The sequence below is a fragment of the Callithrix jacchus genome, chromosome 15 (genome assembly GCF_049354715.1).
Source record: "Callithrix jacchus isolate 240 chromosome 15, calJac240_pri, whole genome shotgun sequence".
Taxonomy (NCBI): Eukaryota; Metazoa; Chordata; class Mammalia; order Primates; family Cebidae; genus Callithrix; species Callithrix jacchus.
In genome coordinates this window covers 35,075,323-35,096,127 of record NC_133516.1, presented here as the reverse complement: position 1 = coordinate 35,096,127, position 20,805 = coordinate 35,075,323, and the positions used below count along the sequence as shown (strand labels likewise).

The 20,805-nt window shown below is 40.6% G+C and overlaps 1 protein-coding gene and 1 non-coding gene across 51 annotated transcripts in view; both read left to right on the top strand.

Moving 5' to 3' along the window:
* The window catches only part of PBRM1 (polybromo 1), a 153,596-nt gene extending 134,027 nt beyond the window's left edge, over positions 1-19,569 (top strand). For 32 of the 50 annotated variants that reach the window (XM_035275772.3, XM_035275757.3, XM_035275755.3 and 29 more), the window contains 8 exons: positions 442-625; positions 1,493-1,703; positions 2,702-2,903; positions 6,266-6,430; positions 9,785-9,940; positions 14,159-14,229; positions 14,339-14,555; positions 16,732-19,569. In XM_035275772.3, coding sequence (XP_035131663.1) covers positions 442-625; positions 1,493-1,703; positions 2,702-2,903; positions 6,266-6,430; positions 9,785-9,940; positions 14,159-14,229; positions 14,339-14,555; positions 16,732-16,904 — 1,379 coding nt within the window. In that variant the 3' untranslated portion in view covers positions 16,905-19,569. The remainder of the gene's footprint in view (positions 1-441; positions 626-1,492; positions 1,704-2,701; positions 2,904-6,265; positions 6,431-9,784; positions 9,941-14,158; positions 14,230-14,338; positions 14,556-16,731) is intronic. The other 18 variants (XM_035275781.3, XM_054245725.2, XM_078351116.1 and 15 more) reach the window with 3 other exon arrangements.
* Positions 12,727-12,830, top strand: LOC118148142 (U6 spliceosomal RNA). The gene has a single exon (XR_004734931.1). It is a non-coding gene; the product is annotated as a U6 spliceosomal RNA (small nuclear RNA).
* Positions 19,570-20,805: the final 1,236 nt, after the last annotated feature.

Here is a 20,805-nt window from a genome sequence, read left to right as displayed (position 1 = left end):
CAGCCTCTTTTATTTCTTTTTAATTTTTAATTATATGAATGTATTCATCCAAAAATAATATGTTGGCTGGACGCAGTGGCTCACGCCTGTAGTCCCAGCACTTTGGGAGCCTGGGGCAGACAGATCACCTGAGGTTGGGAGTTCGAGACCAGCCTGACCAACATGGAGAAAACCCCATCTCTACTAAAAATACAAAATTAGCCAGGTGTGGTAGCACATGCCTGTAATCCAGCTACTCAGGAGACTGAGGCAGGAGAATTGCTTGAATCCAAGAAGTGGAGGTTGTGGTGAGCAGATCACACCATTGCATTCGAATCTGGCCAACAAGAGCGAAACCCAACTCAAAAAAATAATAAATAATAATAATAATAAAATGTTAAAACAATTATTAACTACCACCATAGTTTACTCCTTTAATTTCTTTCTAATTTTCTCTTTCAGGAAAGTGTGCTGTATTGTCATTCAAGGACTTCCTCTCCTGCAGGCCAACTGAAATACCAGAAAATGACATTCTGCTTTGTGAGAGCCGCTACAATGAGAGCGACAAGCAGATGAAGAAATTCAAAGGACTGAAGAGATTTTCACTCTCTGCTAAAGTGGTAGATGATGAAATTTACTACTTCAGGTAAAGCTTGGAAAACTAAGGAAAAGGAGCACTTCCATTAACTTACATCAACGTAGTGTAGTCATGTTTTTAATTTTTCATTAGCTTTTAAACTAGAATAGTAAATAATTCAAATAGAAAATATTTATTAATTCAGTTAAAGATTAAAGGAAAAGCTTCATAATCTGCTGGGTCCTGGTAGCTACTCTAGCAGTGCCCTTGGCTTAGACTTCAGTAACTGTGGAATGAGGTAGAAACGCTTGGTTCTGGTTCATATCCTGTCTGTTAGGAGATTTCTCAGTTTTACAGACTATGAAAACTTTTTTTTTTTTTTTTTTTGAGACAGAGTCTCACTCTGTCACCCAGGCTGGAGTGCAGTGGCGTAATCTCAGCTCATAGCAACCTCTGCTTCCCGGGTTCAAACGACTCTTCTGCCTCAGCCTCCCGAGTAGCTGGAATTACAGGCATGTGCCACCAAACCCGGCTAATTTTTGTATTTTTAGTAGAGACGGGGTTTTACTATGTTGGTAAGGCTGGTCTCAAAATCGTGACCTTGTGATCTGCCTGCCTTGGCCTCCCAAAGTGCTGGGATTACAAGCATGAGCCACTGTACCCGGCCAAAAACTCTTTTTGCTGTATATAGGCAACTAGATCCCAACCTTGAACACAGTGCTTTTATAGGTATTCAGCAGAATTATTTAAAAACAAAACATCTCTAAGTAGAAGTAATTTCATAAATACACATTTAAACTCTTTCCATGCTGCCTTTAGAGTGTGCATTGCAGATTGCCAGAAGTCACTGCTAGTCGTTAAGGTGGAACACTGCTTTCTGAATCATTCTGGGGGAGCGTTAGCTGATTTTAGGTTTTTTTATGTCACTTTTTTCAGAAAACCAATTGTTCCTCAGAAGGAGCCATCACCTTTGTTGGAAAAGAAGATCCAATTGTTAGAAGCTAAATTTGCCGAGTTAGAAGGTGGAGATGATGACATTGAAGAGATGGGAGAAGAAGATAGTGAGGTCATTGAACCTCCTTCTCTACCTCAGCTTCAGACCCCCCTGGCCAGTGAGCTGGACCTCATGCCCTACACACCCCCACAGGTGAAGGTGACAAGTTCCTGTTACTTGTCTTATTCCCACCTTTGGTTTGCAGCAGACTCAAAACCAAAGTAAAAAGACATCCAGCTCCCCCATATGTGAGCTCTAACTTAGAATTCTACAGGAAGGAATAGATTTTAATTTGTCAATGCTATGATTTATTCATTTATTTTTAATTGACAACAATTATATCATGTAACTGTGCCATTAATAATTTAGCTATCATATTAATGCTATTAATAATTTAGAATTAATATCTCTTAAAAATTTCATAATGGCAGGCTTAGTTAGAAGACTCTTCCTTGTACTGAAGAAAAGCAATAAGGAGCAACGTCACCCTGTTTGTCTTTAGCTTTTATTACCCATGTCTTTTTAATCTCTTCTTCTGTAGGACCTCATCTTTTGGTTGAGGTGATCTCTGTTGGTATTTTTTTCTCGTTCAGAATTTTTTAAAGAATTGGCCAGGCACAGCAGCTCACATCTGTAATCCCAGCACTTTGAGAGGCCAAGGCAGGAGGATCACTTGAGCTCAGGAGTTCAAGACCAGACTGGGCAACATAGTGAGATCTCATCTCTACTAAAAATTTTAAAAATTAGCCAGGCATGGTGGTGCACACCTGTAGACCCAGCTACTCAGCAGGCTGAAGCAGGAGAATCACTTGAGCCTGGGAGATCAAGGTGCAGTGAGCTATGATTGCACCACTGTACTCTAGCCTGGTAACAGAGCAAGACCCTGTGTCAAAAAAAAAGAATTTTCTCAAGACTTAATTGTGAGGTCACCATTACAGATTGCAGCCGTGGAATTCAGTAAAACTTTCATTTATTTCTTACATGGTAATAGGCAAAGAATGGGTGTGTTTTGACCAAGAAAATAGCCAGATATAAACCAAATGTGTCTATAAAGCAGTAACTATTGAATCACATGTTCCTGGCTTCTGAAATTTTGAGCAGTTAACCGAAGGTAATGTTCTGATGCACCATAAAAGCTTTCTGTCTTACAGTCTACCCCAAAGTCTGCCAAAGGCAGTGCAAAGAAGGAAGGCTCCAAACGGAAAATCAACATGAGTGGCTACATCCTGTTTAGCAGTGAGATGAGGGCTGTGATTAAGGCCCAACACCCAGACTACTCTTTCGGGGAGCTCAGCCGCCTGGTGGGGACAGAATGGAGAAACCTTGAGACAGCCAAGAAAGCGGAATATGAAGGTAAATAGAGCCTGGGCACAACTGTCTTTCTAAGCAGGGGGGTGTTTTCAGCAATGCACGTGCATAGAAAGGTTTTACTCTATTGTTCTTACCACTTGCACATGAACTTTATGTTGGGGACTGTTCCAAATGGCACCCAACCAGTAATTTAGATGCCAGCCTTGTCCTGACTGAGCAGAGCACTGCCCCTGACTTGGCCTCTGATCCTGGTGTTGTATTTTCCCCTGCAGATTTCTCCAAAATATATATTTTTTCAAGATCTTATGGTTTTGTAATCTCCAAAATATTTTGCTATTAAAAATTGCATGATTTTTTTCTTTCATTAAGCCCTGTAAGCACACATGTTGAGCCAGGGAATGATTGTACAATGATGTTAAATATAATTTTAATTAAAATTCATCTGAAAAGGGCCTCTTAAAATCAGTAATCTTCTGTTACGGCTCTTGGTAAGCCATGTATTTAAACTCCAAGCTGAGTCTTTACTAAAGTGCTTGGTTTTCTGGGTCAGTCCTGGCTATACTGTATCTGTATTTATAGCTACTTTTAAGATATTTGGGTCTTTTTGATAAAGCTCAATTGCCTTTATTTTCCTTTTATTCTAATTAGGTCACTTTGGGCAATGAGCTTTCATTCAAGAATTTGGTGGTTCTTAGCCATTAGGGACAAATACTTGAGATTTTTTTGTTTTTTGTTGTTGGGTTTTTGTTTTTGTTTTAATATCAGACATGGATTTAATAAAGAAATTAGTAGTAAACATTAGATTAGGCAGGACTATTATCCTTTGAGCTGTATCTTTTCCATCTGGAATTTTATATATTGATTCATTTTGCCAGTTTAGAGCTATTCTCTCTACAATGGTCAACCACTACTCTTCGTAGGTGGGTACAGTTCTGTTATTTTCTGGCAAACATAAACTAATTATTTAGGCTGCCCCCTTTATTAAAATTTATGAAGTCTCCAAAAAAAGCTTAAAAAAAAAGTTTTACTCCTTTCATTTATTATAATTGATTGATTATTATGAAATTATCTGACAGGCTTCCCCAAGGATCTTCTGCAGAGAATTCTAATCCTGCAATGTTTAGTCAAAAAACATTTTGTGGCAAAACCAGTTTGAGAAGCATTCCAAACTCACTCTCTTGGAAACTTATGGTGCCTATTCCCACATTAAAGACTTTAAGACCAACAGTAAATAACCTGTTTCTTATTATCTGGCATTTTCTGAAATTTGACCAGGTATTTATGTAGTACCTATGAATATCCTGAAGAACTAATATTTTGAAGAGTATTCTTTCAAAAACCCTAGTCAGTTCCTTAAGAACCTAGAACTTTGTGGAACTTTGATATTTCTGACCTTAGTGAAAGTTAAGACCTACTGTACCACTCAGCTGGAGGAGCGTTGGAAGTTAAGCTCACCTGGATGTTGCTGAGAAAGTAGCACAGCAGCAGCAGCAAGGCAAATGAAGCCAGTGCTGGGTGGCTGGTTATTTAGAGTGTGGGCAGGAGAGAGATACCTGAAGATACTATGAAGGTAAAAACACTGGATCAGGAAGAGAAGGAGAGGTGATGGCATCTGGAACATTGTTCCAAATTCAAAGGGGAGTCTGAAAATGAGTGAGAACCTAATGAGGTGAAGTTATATGATTCAGCAGCATCTACCTGAGACATAAAATCTGAACTTTTCATGTTCTTTCCTATTGAATTCAAAACCCAAAGTTTGGAGTTTGGGTAGCCAGACCAATACTCAATCTGGAGGCCTTATTTTTTTTTTTTTTTTTTTTTTTTTTGCTTTTTTCCTATCTATTTATTTATTTATTTTTGCTTTCCCACTTTACTGTATCATATGTATAATGAAAATACTAGAATTTGAAGTGGGATTTTATATTGATTTTTTTTTTTTTTTTTTTTTTTACTGCTAGCTCAAGTAAATAGTTTGTTCAAATGGCCCTCGTCTCTCTCATACTCATACTCATCAAACAAAGAGTTTGTAAACTAGGACAGTCTTAGTAATGATAAGGTTATGCAGGCAACTCTGTCACAGGGAAGAGGCCTTTGATTGCTTGACTTTCATATTCTTACTTTAAAAGAGGACTGGAGCTGTAGCTTCTTGATTCTCTGTAAAGTCATATGACCTTGAGCTATTTTCCCCCTCCTCAAATCAGTGGTGTTGAGTTCCATGTTGGAGGGTTTATGTGTGGTAGTTGGAGTGTGATATCAGGAGTTAGGGCCATAGGTTGCTGGTTCTCTCTGTATCCTTGGACAAGTGACTGCCTGTCTCCCAGCCTCCATTTGCCTATGTGATGAGTGGGGGGATTTTCTATTTATTAATGGTGAGACAAGAAACTCTATATGGTGAAAGCTTTAGAAATACAACATTTCAGGAGTTCTTCAGTAGGGGTCCAGTCCACTAGCTCCTAAAAACACTGGAAACATGATCATTGGAGCTGCTGGCTCTGGAGATGCAAACAGAGTTGCTCAGGGCATGGAAGGGGGAAGGTAGCAGGATGTATTCCACAGCCCAGAATGGCCACAGCAAATGCTCTTTTTGCATTTTGAATGAAATAAGAGGAATTCTAGAATTTTCACTGATTTAGGGTGGTTTATGGTCAGTATCGGACTGCTCAGCTTCAGGAAACCTGGTTCTTTCAGTACATTGTCCATTGCTACATACATGTATATATATGTAATTCTCTGCTTCCGTTGATTGTAGCCGGAAATATAATGCATTTTTTCCCTTGGGGTTTATTAAACATGACTTCTTTGCTTCATTAGAATGTAGAAATTAGTTGTTACCCTAAAACCTTCTGGAGGAGGCAGTCAGCTACTTTTCCCTTACAGAGTTAATTTTCTTCAGCTGCTAAACCCCATGACACTCATGATGAGTCCTCAAATCTTAGTAAAATTGGGTACAAAGAATCAGGAAATACATATAGTAAGTAACAATTGTACCAAAAAATATAATGGGCCATGGAATTGCTTCATGTTGAAATTATAAATAATCTGTAATGCTATTAATACTAGAATAATGGTAGCGCTTCTCATCTTCAGGGTGCCTCGTGAGATTAACCATGGTGGTTATGCTGGTGACGTGTTTACATAAAACCTGTGCTTTCTGAATGTGTGTTGCAGTCTTAACATTCTTGAAATCTTTGCAGACCAGTTCTCAAGATGGGATAGGAAAGCTGGACTCTAGGTTACCAAGTGAAATCGGCCCGACTCCTCCTGTGTTGAGACTAGTCATCTACTGTTCCTTCCATTGAGACAGAACTGTTGCCTGTGTTTTTACTAGTCCTGTTGAATGCAATGGATGGTATTTTGAATTCCTGGGTTAAAAACAGAATTGAAAATCTGAAATGCCTTTACAGAGCGGGCAGCTAAAGTTGCTGAGCAGCAGGAGAGAGAGCGAGCAGCACAGCAACAGCAGCCGAGTGCTTCTCCCCGAGCAGCCACCCCTGTGGGGGCTCTCATGGGGGTGGTGCCACCACCAACACCAATGGGGATGCTCAATCAGCAGTTGACACCTGTTGCAGGTAAAAACAGGAGCTAAGACCATTTTTTTCCACTTTAAGAAATTCCTTCATTTTTTTTTTCTCCAATAAGGAGTAGGCCACGGTCTATTACCTTTTCTCATGACAGATTCAAAGTTTGAAGTCATCCATGTTGTCCTATATTGCCTTTCCCATACAGGCAATGCCTCCCTTCTGCCCCAGAAATGGGCCCTGGGCCCAACCCTGGGAATTGGTAGGGAGCAGCTCTTCCCTGGCTATGGACATGGTCTGGTGATGGTCTCTACCCCAGACTGCTCTTGATAGAGCGCTATAGCAGAAAATATGAAAGTAGAGCCTTAATTCTGTTCTAGAGGGACTCCCAAGAGAAAACACAAAACCAATCTTTAGGTGGTGTTGATTTTCCCGTCTCATTCCAGTATTCAGTTTGCCTTGTTCTGCTGCAGCCATCCTTAAAAGACTGACCATTTAAAAGGATTTTTTTGACAATGAATTGTAAATCCTTTCTTGGTCACCAATGTGCATGACTGCTAAATAGAATACAAAGTCCTTATTCAATTCATTGTGCCCACTCTGTAATGCTTTTCTCTTTAATTACATTAAACTGCATTTTCTGTTAGTATCCCAGTCACATATTTAAGGAAAAAAAAAAAGAAAATGATGAATGTGGTTTGCCTGTGTGTGTTGTCTCTGGTTCTGGTAGTCATAGCAAATCTGACTCTTCTTGAATTGAATATCTTTGTCTGACATGTCTCCAATGAGAAGCCTGCAGACCACTTCTCAGGCCCCTTCTTTGAGATCTCTCCAAGCCTGGTGAGGTCTGTACCAGCGACCTGTGTTTCTTCTTAAGTCTGACCTTTTCACAGGGAGTCCAAGATAGTGTTGTTCAAGGCAGGCTTGTTGGGATGCTGTTTTTGTTTTTGCTTTTTAAGGAAGAGTAGCATAGGATAACTTTTCCATTGTTGCTCCTAACTTTTGTGATGGCAAGTTCTCAAATGCACTGTCGCTGAACTCAGCAGTTGCACTCGCCAAAGCACATCTGAATCATGGCTTTCGGTACTTTCAGTGTAACTGATGTTGATCTAACAAATCTCATAATCGCCTGCTCTATTCCATGGCCCATTTTGGTTAATGGGGTTCCAGAGGTTTTTAGAAATCAGGCCTTAAACATGGGGAGTTTGAAAGTTAGAATTCCCTCATTGACATCCTGTTTTGTTCTATTTGATGTGTGACATTGTGGCACTGTGCCCTTGACTTCAAAACCCAGGGACACATTAACAAAATGAATACAAACAGCTAAAAACGTTTTTTTTAAAAAACAGCAGCTGCAGCATTTTAGCTCCCTGTTGGGGAATAACATTATAGAACTCTATGGATGAGGAAGTTGGGCCCTCCAGAAAGCCCCTGCTCCATTATTTAGGGTGTGCTGGCTAGACTTCTGGGCCCTGGGAGTGAAAAGCAAGCATGCTCTACAGTAACCACTCTTTGGTCCTCAGGGGGAATTCTGCAGCTAAGAGGATGATTTTTCATGGTCTTACAGGTTTCTTAGGGCCTGAGTCTTACTTATTAGCCTGGTTGCTATCTTGAGACCAGCTTTGCTTACAAGCATTGAAGCTCATTTGAACACATGTGACTGGGATAATAAATGCCAAAGTACAGTTTAATGAAGACAAGTGTCATGTCTTTCAGTTCTTAATAATTTATTCAACCACAGCCCGTGAAGGCTGCGTTCAGATGGGCTTTTGTAATTGAAAGCAAAGCCTCTTAACATCCTTAAATTTCCCACCTACTTATCCCTAAAAGCTATAACTGGTGGTGTGGTTAAAAGGCAGATTGGTAGCATTGGATCTCATGTTTAAGATGATGGTGTCTGTTCAAAAGTAGTTTTTACTCTCTGAACTCTCATTTAAAAAAAAAATAGTAAAACTCATAATTCTATTATATGTATAGAGAGATTACTATTCAAATTTTTGTCATTTGGTTTAAAACATGTAATTGTAAGTTTGTCAGTCAGCTTAGGTATGAATAATGAAGCACAGTGAATCGATCTCAGAATTTTTAGTAATTTCATAACCTTAAAAGACTAAACTTCTATAAATAAATATCTTTGAAATCTTCAGGGAAAGTCAAAGAGTAAAATTCTCAGAATCTGAAGTTTTCCACTGTTTGACAGAGTCCCTTTACATAGAGTATTTTATAAAAATGAGGTTTGGCACCAGTCCCTCAACCCTCCCTTTGCAAGAAGCTGTGACCAAAGGTGACTGCATTTTGGGGGAGCTTTGTGTTCTTGTTCATAATGATCATTACAAATCCCAGAAAAGTCAAATTGTTTTCCTTGTTTAAAAAAAAAATGCCATGTGGTTTTAAAGGTCTTTTGATAGGTCCTTGACAGTTTGAATTTTTTTTCTTACGTTCATTTCTTCTGCCAAAAATACTTGTTTGCTGAAACTTTTTTCTAGCCAGTAGAAAATATTTTGTCATGTATAGGTACACTTTGAAAATAAAGGAAGAAAAGCCTCTCTGTTCACAGAAATTGTGTACCTCAAGTTAAAATGCTCCCTGTTAAGGTTTATATGAGGACATTTGAGCTTGGAGACTGATGACATTTGGCATTTTCTCATGTCAGCAGAGCCTGATTCTCCAGCCATTCCTCCGTAAGGTGTGTGTGTAGGCTCTTGAGTGACCTGGGTTTGGTTAGTTTGGGAGGGTTTAGGTTTTATCTTTATTACATTTTTAGATCTAAAGAATGAAATACCATTCACTGTGATGGTTCTTCGAATCTGTTCCCCGGCTCAAGGCCAAACACGATCCATTCTTAGCAGTAGTAATAAGGCTAGAAAGGAGGAGGAGGAGATGTAAAAGTCTTGAAAAATTCTTGCCCCCAAGCTGGAGAACCATGCTTTGTGATCAGGACTGTGCACCTCATTCCCCTCCATTCCTGTTTCCCCTCATGTGTACCCATGATAGGCATATGAGTGTGGGCAGAGTGGAATGATGGGGTTTATACTATTCAGTTAGAACTGCAGTCGGCAGAATTGGTCATTCTATTTGAACAGCTTGCAATAATTATGACTTTGGGAAGGCTGTTACTAGCACTTTTTACTGTTATTTAACTGAAAACATACAGCTTATTTACCCCAGGGAAAATAACTACAAATAATAGTGTACTAAGTACTAATTTATCTCAAAGTGTTGGGTCTCATATTTGTAACTTTATTTTGTTCATGATTGCAACAAAATAATTGCACTAATTGCTGTTATATCATGCAGTACTAAGGGTGCTTTATTCACTGGTAGTGCATGTGGGGGTTGGTTGTTATTACTTAGCTCATGTTGCATGTTAATGATGCATGTCTGAAATTTGTTGTGTCCTTCAAGGCATGATGGGTGGCTATCCTCCAGGCCTTCCACCTTTGCAGGGCCCAGTTGATGGCCTTGTTAGCATGGGCAGCATGCAGCCACTTCACCCTGGGGGGCCTCCACCCCACCATCTTCCGCCAGGTGTGCCTGGCCTCCCAGGCATCCCACCACCGGGTAAGAACTTCATCCTCATTCACTCATTAATCTCATCTTCATATTCTCTTTTTCCTCTTTCAACCAATTGTTCCAGGAGGCACCCGTGGCTTGTTGTGGCCAGGCCTTCCCTCCCTGAGAATCCCAAGGTTGTCAGCAGTGGGGCATGTCCTGTGCATTGAGCAGGTGGCCCAGCACTTGTGCCTTTGTGTACCTGGCTGCCTGGCAGCAGCATAAGACACATGGCAGAGGTCAGACTCAGCAAACCAAAGGACAAGAGGCTACTGTATCACCACTCAACTAATTTGGCATATCCTCAAAAAGCCAGACAGCCTAGAAGGCTGTGCCCTCTTAACAGTGAATGCATTTTCTCAGATTGCTGGTTCAGAGTAACATATAAAAGCACTTTTTGCTTTTGAGTTGCATTTTTCCCTCTGGTGCAATTCTTATCTCACAGGGTATAGAGTACCTATTCCATCTCCTACTTCTCTCAAGCAGCCTTTCTAAGGAGATTGCAGAGCTGCTAATTTAGAACTCTTCAGAAATCTTTCACTCTGTCTGTCTTAGAAACAAAAAGGAGGGAGAGAATGAATTTTTACTGAATTAGTTTTCTGTATGTGAGTTCCCTAAGAGGCATGACATATCAGGTGCAGTGGCTTATGCCTGTAATTCCAGCACTTTGAGAGAACGAGGCAGATGAATCACTTGAGCCCAGGAGTTCAAGACCAGCCTGGACAACGTGGTGAAACCCCGTCTCTATAAAAATTAGCCAGGGGTGGTGACATGTACCTATAGCCCCAGCTACTCAGGAGGCCGAGGTGGGAGAACTACCTGAGCCCAGGGAGACAGAGGCTACAGTGAGTGGTGATTGCAGCGTTGCACTCCAGCCTGAACCACAGAGTAAGACCCTGTCTCAAAAAAAAAAAAAAAAAGCCTGACATTAAAGAGCAGCTTAGTCTACACTCCTAGCTGTAGTTATTGGTTTGTCTGTCAACAGAAACTTAGAAGTTCTTTCATATAGAAATACATAAATGGAGGCCGGGCATAGCGGCTCACGCCTGTAATCCCGGCACTTTGGGAGGCCCAGGCAGGCTTATCACGAGGTCAAGAGATCGAGACCATCCTGGCCAACATGGTGAAACCCTATCTCTACTAAAAATACAAAAAAATTAGCCAGGTGGGGTGGTGCGTGCTTATAGTCCCAGCTACTTGGGAGGCTGAGGTGGAAGAATCACTTGAACCAAGAGGCGGAAGTTGCAGAGAGCCCAGATTGTACCACTGCACTCCAGCCTAGTGGCAGAGTGAGACTTCGTCTCAAAAAAAAAAAGAAATATATAAATGGAGTCCAGAAATAGCTACATTCATTTTCACTTTATAATGAATTAGCAAGTTGAAAATCATTTTGAAGAAAAATGAAAAGAAAACCACATGTTCTCATATTAATTGCCATCATATGCAAAAGAACTCTTAGCTATAATCTGGATGGAGGGAATGTGACCTTTGGAAGACTTGGGAAGCATTTGGTCCCTTACCTAAAATATCAGCTAAGGACCCAAACCAGATGGTAAAATGTGGGTGGAAACTTGTTAAACTTGCTTATACCTGTGTCGGACCTACCAGCGATAGGGTTTTGGAGGGTACCAAATGATGCTTTGGAGGGTGCATCCAGCAGTGTGCAGGGTGAGCAAACTTTGTGGCCTGGCCTGGAGCCTCCAGCCACACTCTTTGTGAGTATTGCTTAGAATATGGCCATATTTCCACAGAAGCATTTGCTCCAGGTGTTCCCAGAGGAGGAATTGTTTGTAGAGTTAGGTGCTTCATATGAAAACAGTGAACTGTGTGTGAATTGCTATTGCAGTAGGAGTCAGTCATAAGATGAATGTTCCCATGTGGCAGGTAGACTTGGCCTTAATTCTTTGCCCTCTCACCTTGACACAGGGTATCACTGAGTCAGTAAGACCAGGCTGGAGTCGACACCTTCTAGGTGCACTTAGTCTAACCACGACTTAGAGCCACGTCTAAGGCCAGTACCCTCTAGGTTGCAGATGTCTTTTGGTGGATGTTGGGGCATAGCTGTCTTCCTTTCCTCCTTCCTGAAATTCTAAACTGAATTTGAGAGAAGCCTAACACACCTGCTTAGAATTGAAGAGACAGGGTCAGGCGTGGTGATTCAACTCCTGTAATTCCAGCACTTTGGGAAGCCAAGGTGGGAGGATTGCTTGAGCCCAGGAGTTCAAGACCAGTGGGCAACATGATGAAACCCCACGTCTGTTTTTATTTAATTTTTAAAAAGAAAGAATTGAGGAGACAGGGAAGACCCGCTGTTAGTGCCTACAAATGCACATCTGAGCAGGCTTAGAGGAGTGGGGAATTCAGTGAGCTCTTCCGTCGACTCAGCTCACATTCTCACCCCTTGCCCCAGCATGCCATTCGTAAAGAGAGGAAGCAGAAGAGTTTACTGATTTGTTTTTGCTGCCCTGCAAAGCAATGATTTAGGCATTTTAGGGAGCCACACCATGTTGTAGAGTCTAAGGTGGGTGAGTGTCCCAGGGTGCAGGGAGGTGGTAGGCACAGACATTAATAATATATTGCTGGAGCAGCAGCTTACCCACCACAACCTCTTCATGAAGCTCTTCATTCATGAATAATCATCAGGATTCTTCTTTCGTGATCCAGGTGCACTTCAGGGTACTTGGAATATAAAACTTCCTGCTTTTTAAACAGACGCTTTCTTACTTGTTATTTTCTAACAAATAAGAGGCTCTCTTATGCTTCCTGGAAGTGGCATTTAATATTTCTGAACCTTAGTGCTTGCTTCAGTAGCATATACACTAAAACTGGAACAATTCAGAGATTAGCATGGCTCCTGCACAAAGATGACATGCAAATTCATGAAACATTTCTGAACTTAAGAATGATGACCTGCTTCTGCCTGGACGGAATATCATGATTTTTAATCCAGAGGGACTATACACTATGAAGTTACCTCCTCTCGATCCTTCTACACAGCCAGCAGGATTTGTTTGCATTTTCAAGAACAGTTCACCACCATTATAGGTTTCTTTTTAATTAACTGGGTTCCTTGCCTATTTCTGTATTTTATCAGAATAGCAAATATGTGCCCTGAAATAAGCCTCAGACACTAAATTTAGGACATCTCGTTATTATCAACTAGTGCCTGTGAGACAACAATTGCTCATGAGCATTCACTGAGGGAAGCTTACAAAATTATCATCAGAGACATAGAACAAATATAGTAGGGCCATGAAGTCTCTTTCCTTTGTCATTTTGCATATAAAATCATAGCAACAAGGTTACTTCACTTCAGATCATTCCTTTTCTTTCCTTTTTTTTTTTTTTCGAGATGGAGTCTTACTCTATCGCGCAGGTTGGAGTGCAGTGGCAAGATCTCGGCTCACTGCAACCTCCACCTCCCAGGTTCAAGCGATTCTTCTGCCTCAGCCTCCTAAGTAGCTGGGATTACAGGTGCACTACCACGCCCAGCTAATTTTTGTATTTTTAGTAGAGACGGGGTTACACCATATTGGCCAGGCTGGTCTTGAACTCCTGATCTCATGGTCTGCCCACCTCAGCCTCCCAAAGTGCTGGGATTACAGGTGTGGGCCACTGCACCCAGCCCTTCAGATGATTCCTTTTCAGAGTGATACTCCATCAGACTGAGGTGTTCTCTCTCTGCCAACACTAGTGACTCCAGTTAGAACTAGCTGCTGGTGGTCTGGAAGGGGATAGCAAGGCTGTGCCTTCAGCCTTCACAAAGCTTATTTATGTACTTCCACAGCCTCTTCCCTTGTGTCCCTACTATCCTAGCACATTGCTTACTGCTGAGCCTGATTCCAGTGTCATTCCTGCTGAAATTAAATACAGGCTTCAATTGCAGGAGAATGTGTTATCAGAAGAAAAACACCTTCAATGTAGAGGAATATTCTGACAATAGCTTACCTAGAAAAATACTAGAATTTTATGCAGGGTTCAAATCATTTCTAAGCCATAATTGATGTACATCTGCAGATTGTTCTAGTATTATACTTTTAAGTACCTAGAAACAAAAGAACTTTCTATTAACATCCTGTTGGGGTGCTCAGGATTCCTAGCCACAAACATTCAAGGGCAGAGGTACATAGGTTTGAATTATGAATGGCATCATTTCTTATCAGACAGTAGTTTTTTAGTCATTTTAACCCAGAGCCTCTAACTGTGCCATTGCATTCTGAATTATAGGTGTGATGAACCAAGGAGTGGCCCCTATGGTAGGGACTCCAGCACCAGGTGGAAGTCCATATGGACAACAGGTGAGCCTCCCAGTTTGATTTTCTAGGACTTGACAGAATTCCAGTTATCCTCCTCAGAACATGTGCAGAGTATCGTTTTGCCTCACCATGTGGCCCTGTGCTCTTTCAGGTGGGAGTTTTGGGGCCTCCTGGGCAGCAGGCACCACCTCCATATCCCGGCCCACATCCAGCCGGACCCCCCGTCATACAGCAACCAACAACACCCATATTTGTAGCTCCCCCACCAAAGACCCAGCGGCTTCTTCACTCAGAGGCCTACCTGAAATACATTGAAGGACTCAGTGCTGAGTCTAACAGCATTAGCAAGTGGGATCAGACACTGGCAGGTAAGAAGATTCCTTCTAAATAAGCCTTTGTGAAACATATGCTTCCTTAAAGCTGTCTCACTGCTATTAGTATATTATTTCATACAATAAACATCCCTTTTTCTTACATAGTTAAATTGTATATTTCATAGAATGATTTGGAGTTTCTTTGCATGTTGACATCACATGCAGAAAATGGTTTGTTTTTTGTTTGTTTTTTAGATGAAGTCTCACTCTTGTCACCCAGGCTGGAGTGCAGTGGTGCAATCTCAACTCACTACAACCTCTGCCTCCTGGGTTCAAATGATTCTCCTGCCTCAGCCTCCCGAGTAGCGGGGATTACAGGCATACATCACCCTGCCCGGCTAATTTTTACATTTTTTAATAGAGATGGGGTTTCACCGTATCAGCCAGGCTAGTCTAAAACTCTTGACCTCAAGTGATCTGCCCGCCTCCCAAAGTGCTGGGATTACAGGGGTGAGCCACTTGTGCCCAGCCTGAAAATGCTTTTTGGGTTTTTTAAAATTGTTTTTTGAGACAGTCTCACTGTATCGCCCAGGCTGGAGTGCAGCGGTGCAGTCTTGGCTCACTGCAACCTCTGACCCCCGGGTTCAAGCAATTTTTTTTTTTTTAATCAAACAGCGTAAGAAGATCAAGCAATTCTTGTGCCTCAGCCTCCTGAGCACACCCGACTAATTTTTGTATTTTTGGTGAAGACAGGGTTTAGCCATTTTGGCCAGGCTGGCCTCGAACTCCTGACCCCAGGTGATCCACTCACCTCAGCCTCCCAAAGTGCTTGGATTATAAGCATGAGCCACCACATCCGGCCTAAAAAAAAAAATTTTTTCTTTTTTGCCAAATGTCAAAGCCTAGTTTTCTCATAAACATCCCTGCCATCTTTTTAAGTATATTCTTATTTTTTTCCAGGTATTTTGACATTAGTATAGATGCATTTGGGTAAATAAAAATTATTGGCCAGGCACAGTGGCTCCCACTTTGGGAGGCTTAAGTGGACAGATCACTTGAGCTCAGAAGTTTGAGACCAGCCTTGGGCAACATGGCAAAACCCTGTCTCTACAAAAAAAAATTTAAAACTTTGACAGATGAGGGCTGGGAGCAGTGGTTCACACCTGTAATCCCAGCACTTTGGGAGTTTGAGGCAGGCAGATCACTTGAGGTCAGGAGATCAAGACCAGCCTGGCTAACATGGTGAAATCTCATCTCTACTAAAATATAAAAATTAGCCAGGCATGGTGGCAGGTGCCTGTAATCCCAGCTACTTGGGAGTCTGAGGCATGAGAATCCCTTAAATCCAGGAGGTGGAGGTTGCAGTGAGCCAAGATTGCACCACTGCACTCCAGCCTGGGCAACAGAATGAGACTCTGTCTCAAAAAAAAGCGATTTTACCTCAATTTAACAAAAGGAAAAAAATATTAGAAACCTATTAGGCTCTTCATTTAGTTCAACACATTTAATGTATTTTCAGTTAAGTACTGAAGTACTTGTGTAGTTTATGGAGAGAAGTTTACAAGTTTCTACTTGTTCTTGATTTCTAAACCAACTTTGGTAATTTCATTTCTTTTCCCTTTCTTCACATGTTTACCTTTTTAGGAATTTTTGTTAACATTGAAGTAATTATTAAATATTAAGGATGCCTACAAAAAAATACTAATGATCATGCCAGGAGCGGTGGCTCACTCCTATAATTCCACCACTTTGGGAGGCCAAGGTGGGCAAATCACCTGAGGTCAGAAATTCCAGCCTGGCCAACATGGTGAAACCCTGTCACTACTAAAAATACAAAAATAAGCCGGGCGTGGTGGTGGGCACCTGTAATCCCAGCTACTTGGGGGAGGCTGAGACAGGAGAATCACTTGAACCCAGGAGGTAGAGGTTGCTGTGAGCAAGATCTTGCCACTGTACTCCAGCCTGGGGAGCTGAGCGAGACTCCATCTCATATGTATATATACACACATACATATGTGTGTGTGTGTGTGTGTGTGTGTGTGATCAGATCTTTTAGTGCCTAGTAAAATGATACAAGAAATGTGCCTGGAAATACTCTGCAGTTAAAATTTGTATTATTTAATAAATATTAAATATTTTGTGTTTCAATAAGTCTGTCAGATCTTAGAACTGAGGGAAATTTTGTCAACTTAAAATTCCATTTTCTGTCTCTCTGTACTTTAATTTTCAGCTCGAAGACGGGATGTCCATTTGTCAAAAGAACAGGAGAGCCGCCTACCCTCTCACTGGCTGAAAAGCAAAGGGGCCCACACCACCATGGCAGATGCCCTCTGGCGCCTTCGAGATTTGATGCTCCGGGACACCCTCAACATTCGCCAAGCATACAACCTAGAAAACGTTTAATCACATAATTACGTTTCTTTTTTATAGAAGCATAAAGAGTTGTGGAACAGTAGCCATTTTAGTTACTGGGGGTGGGGGGAAAGGAACAAAGGATAATTTTTATTGCATTTTACTGTACATCACAAGGCCATTTTTATATAAGGACACTTTTAATAAGCTATTTCAATTTGTTTTTGTTATATTAAGTTGACTTTATCAAATACACAAAGATTTTTTTGCATATGTTTCCTTCGTTTAAAACCAGTTTCATAATTGGCTGTATATGTAGACTTGGAGTTTTATCTTTTTACTTGTTGCCATGGAACTGAAACCATTAGAGGTTTTGTCTTGGCTTGGGGTTTTTGTTTTTTTGGTTTTGGGTTTTTTTATATATATAAAAGAACAAAATGAAAAAAAAAGTACACACACACACACACGAGTTTACAGAATAGTTTAAATTGATAATGAAATGTGAAGTTTGTCCTAGTTTACATCTTAGAGAGGGGAGTGTACTTGTGTTTGTTTCATGTGCCTGAATATCTTAAGCCACTTTCTGCAAAAGCTGTTTCTTACAGTTGAAGTGCATTCTTTGAAAGGTGGTTATTTAGGTTTTAGATGTTTGATAGACATGGCACATTTGGTCTGTTAACTCAGAGGCTCACTACAGAAATCTGAAATCAGTGCTGTGCAACTCTCTGCAGATAATGTGCCTCCTGCACACCAGGAGGGGAAAAAGCACCTTTTCTTGTGCCGAATTAGGCACCTATGAGGTAGACGATGGTGTCAGTGATTTTTGCAGAACATGTGCACAACCCTGAGGTAGATTTAGTCTGGGCAGGTACGTTTAAGGGTATTTTGATGTATTTATAATGAATTCACAATGTATGCCTATAAATATCAGATGATTTAAAATTTTAAACCTGTTACATTGAACAACATTGAAGTTCATCTTGAAGAAAGCATTAAGGTATGCATGGAGGTGATTTATTTTTAAACATAACACCTAACCTAACTTGGGGAAGTGAATGTGTAACTAGATATGAGCTGTGTAAGAAGCATAATTGTGAATGGGTAGATTGCTTTCATATACAAGTATGTTTTAGTATTCTTTATTTCCTCATTATCAGATGTGTTTTTTCTAAGTTTCAACATTGTTGTAATTCTCAACCAGAAATTTAATACTTTCTAAAATATTTTTAAAATTTAGCTTGTGCTTTTGAATTGCAGAAGGGAATCATAATTTAATAAAATGCTCATTAGAAGGACCATTACAGATCCCAGACACTTGGGTTTGGTGACCCTCTTTCTTATATGATCCTAGAATAAACATTTGAAGGCAGCATAGGATGGCAGACAGTAGGAACACTGTTTCACTTGGTGGCATGTTTTTGAAACCTGCTTTATTGTAACAGGGTGGTTGCCATTGTGGCAGAGCTTCCACTTCTGTTTATAAGCTGATAGTCACTCTCAGAGGATGCTTTTTTCCTTTTAATCTGCTATGAATCAATACCCAGATGTTTAATTACTGTACTTACTAAATCATGAGGGCAAAAGAGTTTAGAATGGAAAAAAGTCTCTTGTATCTAGATACTTTAAATACAGGAGGCCCTTTAACTTAATTGCCTTTAGTCAACCACTGGATTTCAATTTGCATCAAGTATTTTAAATAATTTTGAATTTTAAAAAATGTATTGCAGTAGTGTGTCGGTACCTTACTGTTAAACTGAGTCAGATAAATCTTCAGTTCCTGGCTATTTGGGCAGTTGAATCATCATGGACTGTATAATGCAATCAGATTATTTTGTTTCTAGACATCCTTGAATTACACCAAAGAACATGAAATTTAGTTGTGGTTAAATTATTTATTTATTTCATGCATTCATTTTATTTCCCTTTAAGGTCTGGATGAGACTTCTTTGGGGAGCCTCTAAAAAAACTTCACTGGGGGCCACGTGGGTCATTAGAAGCCTCCCTTCTCAGTGCCTAGAGGTGCTGTAGGAAACAGAGATCCAGCCAGGGGCTTCCCTAATTAAGGCAGTGCAGCGCTGGCCCAGGGCATCACTGGACAGGCCCTAATTAAGTTTAAAAAAAAAAGCCTATGTATTTATTTTAGAATCATGTCTTTCTGTATATTAACGTGGAGGATATCCATTAATATTTAGGATATACGATTTGAGGTCAGCCATCTTCAAAAAAGAAAAACCAAAAAAAAAAATTCTGACTTAAGAAAATACAAGTAAACTATACATCTTTTTTTCATAAGTTTTAGGAACTAGTAATGTGGCTTAGAAGGTATAATGGACTAAATGTTTTCAAAATGTAAGTTCCTGTGGAGAATTGTTTATATTGCAGGTGGGGGGACAGAGGGGAAACTATAGGTTTTAAATAGTATGTTTGTCAGCCAACTGATTTAAAAGGCCTTTAACTGTTTTTTTTTTTTTTAAATGCACTCTTCCCTTCCTATGAGGAAGAACTGAGGGGGGCACTTATTTCTGTAAAATCCCCAAATTGGTGATGACTTTCGAGCTTGAATGTTTTCAGACCTGATTAAAACTTGGTTTATTCTAATTTCTGTATCATATCATCTGAGGTTTACGTGGTAACTAGTCTTATAACATGTATGTATCATTTTTTGTTGTTCATCTAAAGCTTTTTAATCCAAATAAATGTGGAGTTTGCAAAGTGATTTGGATTAACCAGGTTTGGTTGTTCTGTTAAAAGTTGTGTCAGATGTTAGTTTCAAGCAAATTTAACTCCTGCAAGCCCTGATGTCATGCTGACACAGATGTGGCTGCCAATTTAAGAGAATAAAGCTCCACAGGTGGAGAAGAAAGGCAGTGTCCAGACCCCTGGTTTAGGGCTCAGGCCACATTAACACAGCCAGATGTACTCAGACTGCAGCCTGAAGTGCCCCATACCACACCTCAGGCTGGCAGTCAAGGAATTCCTAACATGTCCCAGCATGGGCAGAAATGCAGGTTGAAGTTAAAATTGGAGAGTTACTGAGGGCAGAAAGTATCATAAAGCAGTGTAGCCCACTGCAAATAGCTTTTCTGTGGCCAGAAGAAACAGGTGGCCCACGTATCTTTAACATCTTTATAAGCTCTTAAAACATGATCACGCTTTTAGTAGAAAGTGTTGGTAAAATCTGCCGTTTTCCTCTAATATCACTTTGCAAATCCCTGTGGTTCTGTTCTCCTGAATTTAGGATAGTACTGGCATCTGTGCCCTGAGCATATTTTGAATAATCAGTTGCTGTATAGCTAGACATCCCATCTGAACACCGAGCAAATACTGCTATTACTCTGTTCCTTTTTTCTTCCTTCTTTCTTCTGTCTTCCTTTTAGGCAGAATGTCACTCTGTCGCCCAGGTTGGAATGCAGTGGTGCGATCTCGGCTCACTGCAACCTCCACCTCCCACGTTCAAGCAGTTCTCATGTCACAGCCACCTGAGTAGCTGGGACTACAGGCATGTGCCATCATACCTGACTCATTTTTGTATTTTAGTAGAGACAGAGTTTCTATATATTGACCAGGCTGGTTTAGAACTCCTGGCCTCAAGTGATCCACTGCCTCAATCCAAAGTGCTAGAATTATAGGTGTGAGCCACCACACCTGGCCTACTCTGTTCCTTTTTAGCCTGGAAGTATGCTAGGTCAGCTGAATGAAAGTTCAGAATTAAATTAATGGACTGTCTTTTTTCCCTGTTTTAGCTATTTCATGGTATTTATGTCTTGCATATTGTACATAAATGAGACAAACTCCAGATTTAATACACGCATGAAGATGAAGCACTGATATGCTTTACTAGGGAGATAAGTTACTTTGGAAAACACAAGGTCCAAGAGCTTTTTTTTTTTTTTTTTAGATGGAGTCTTACTCTGTCGCCAGGCTGGCGTGCAGTGGTGCGAGCTCAGCTCTC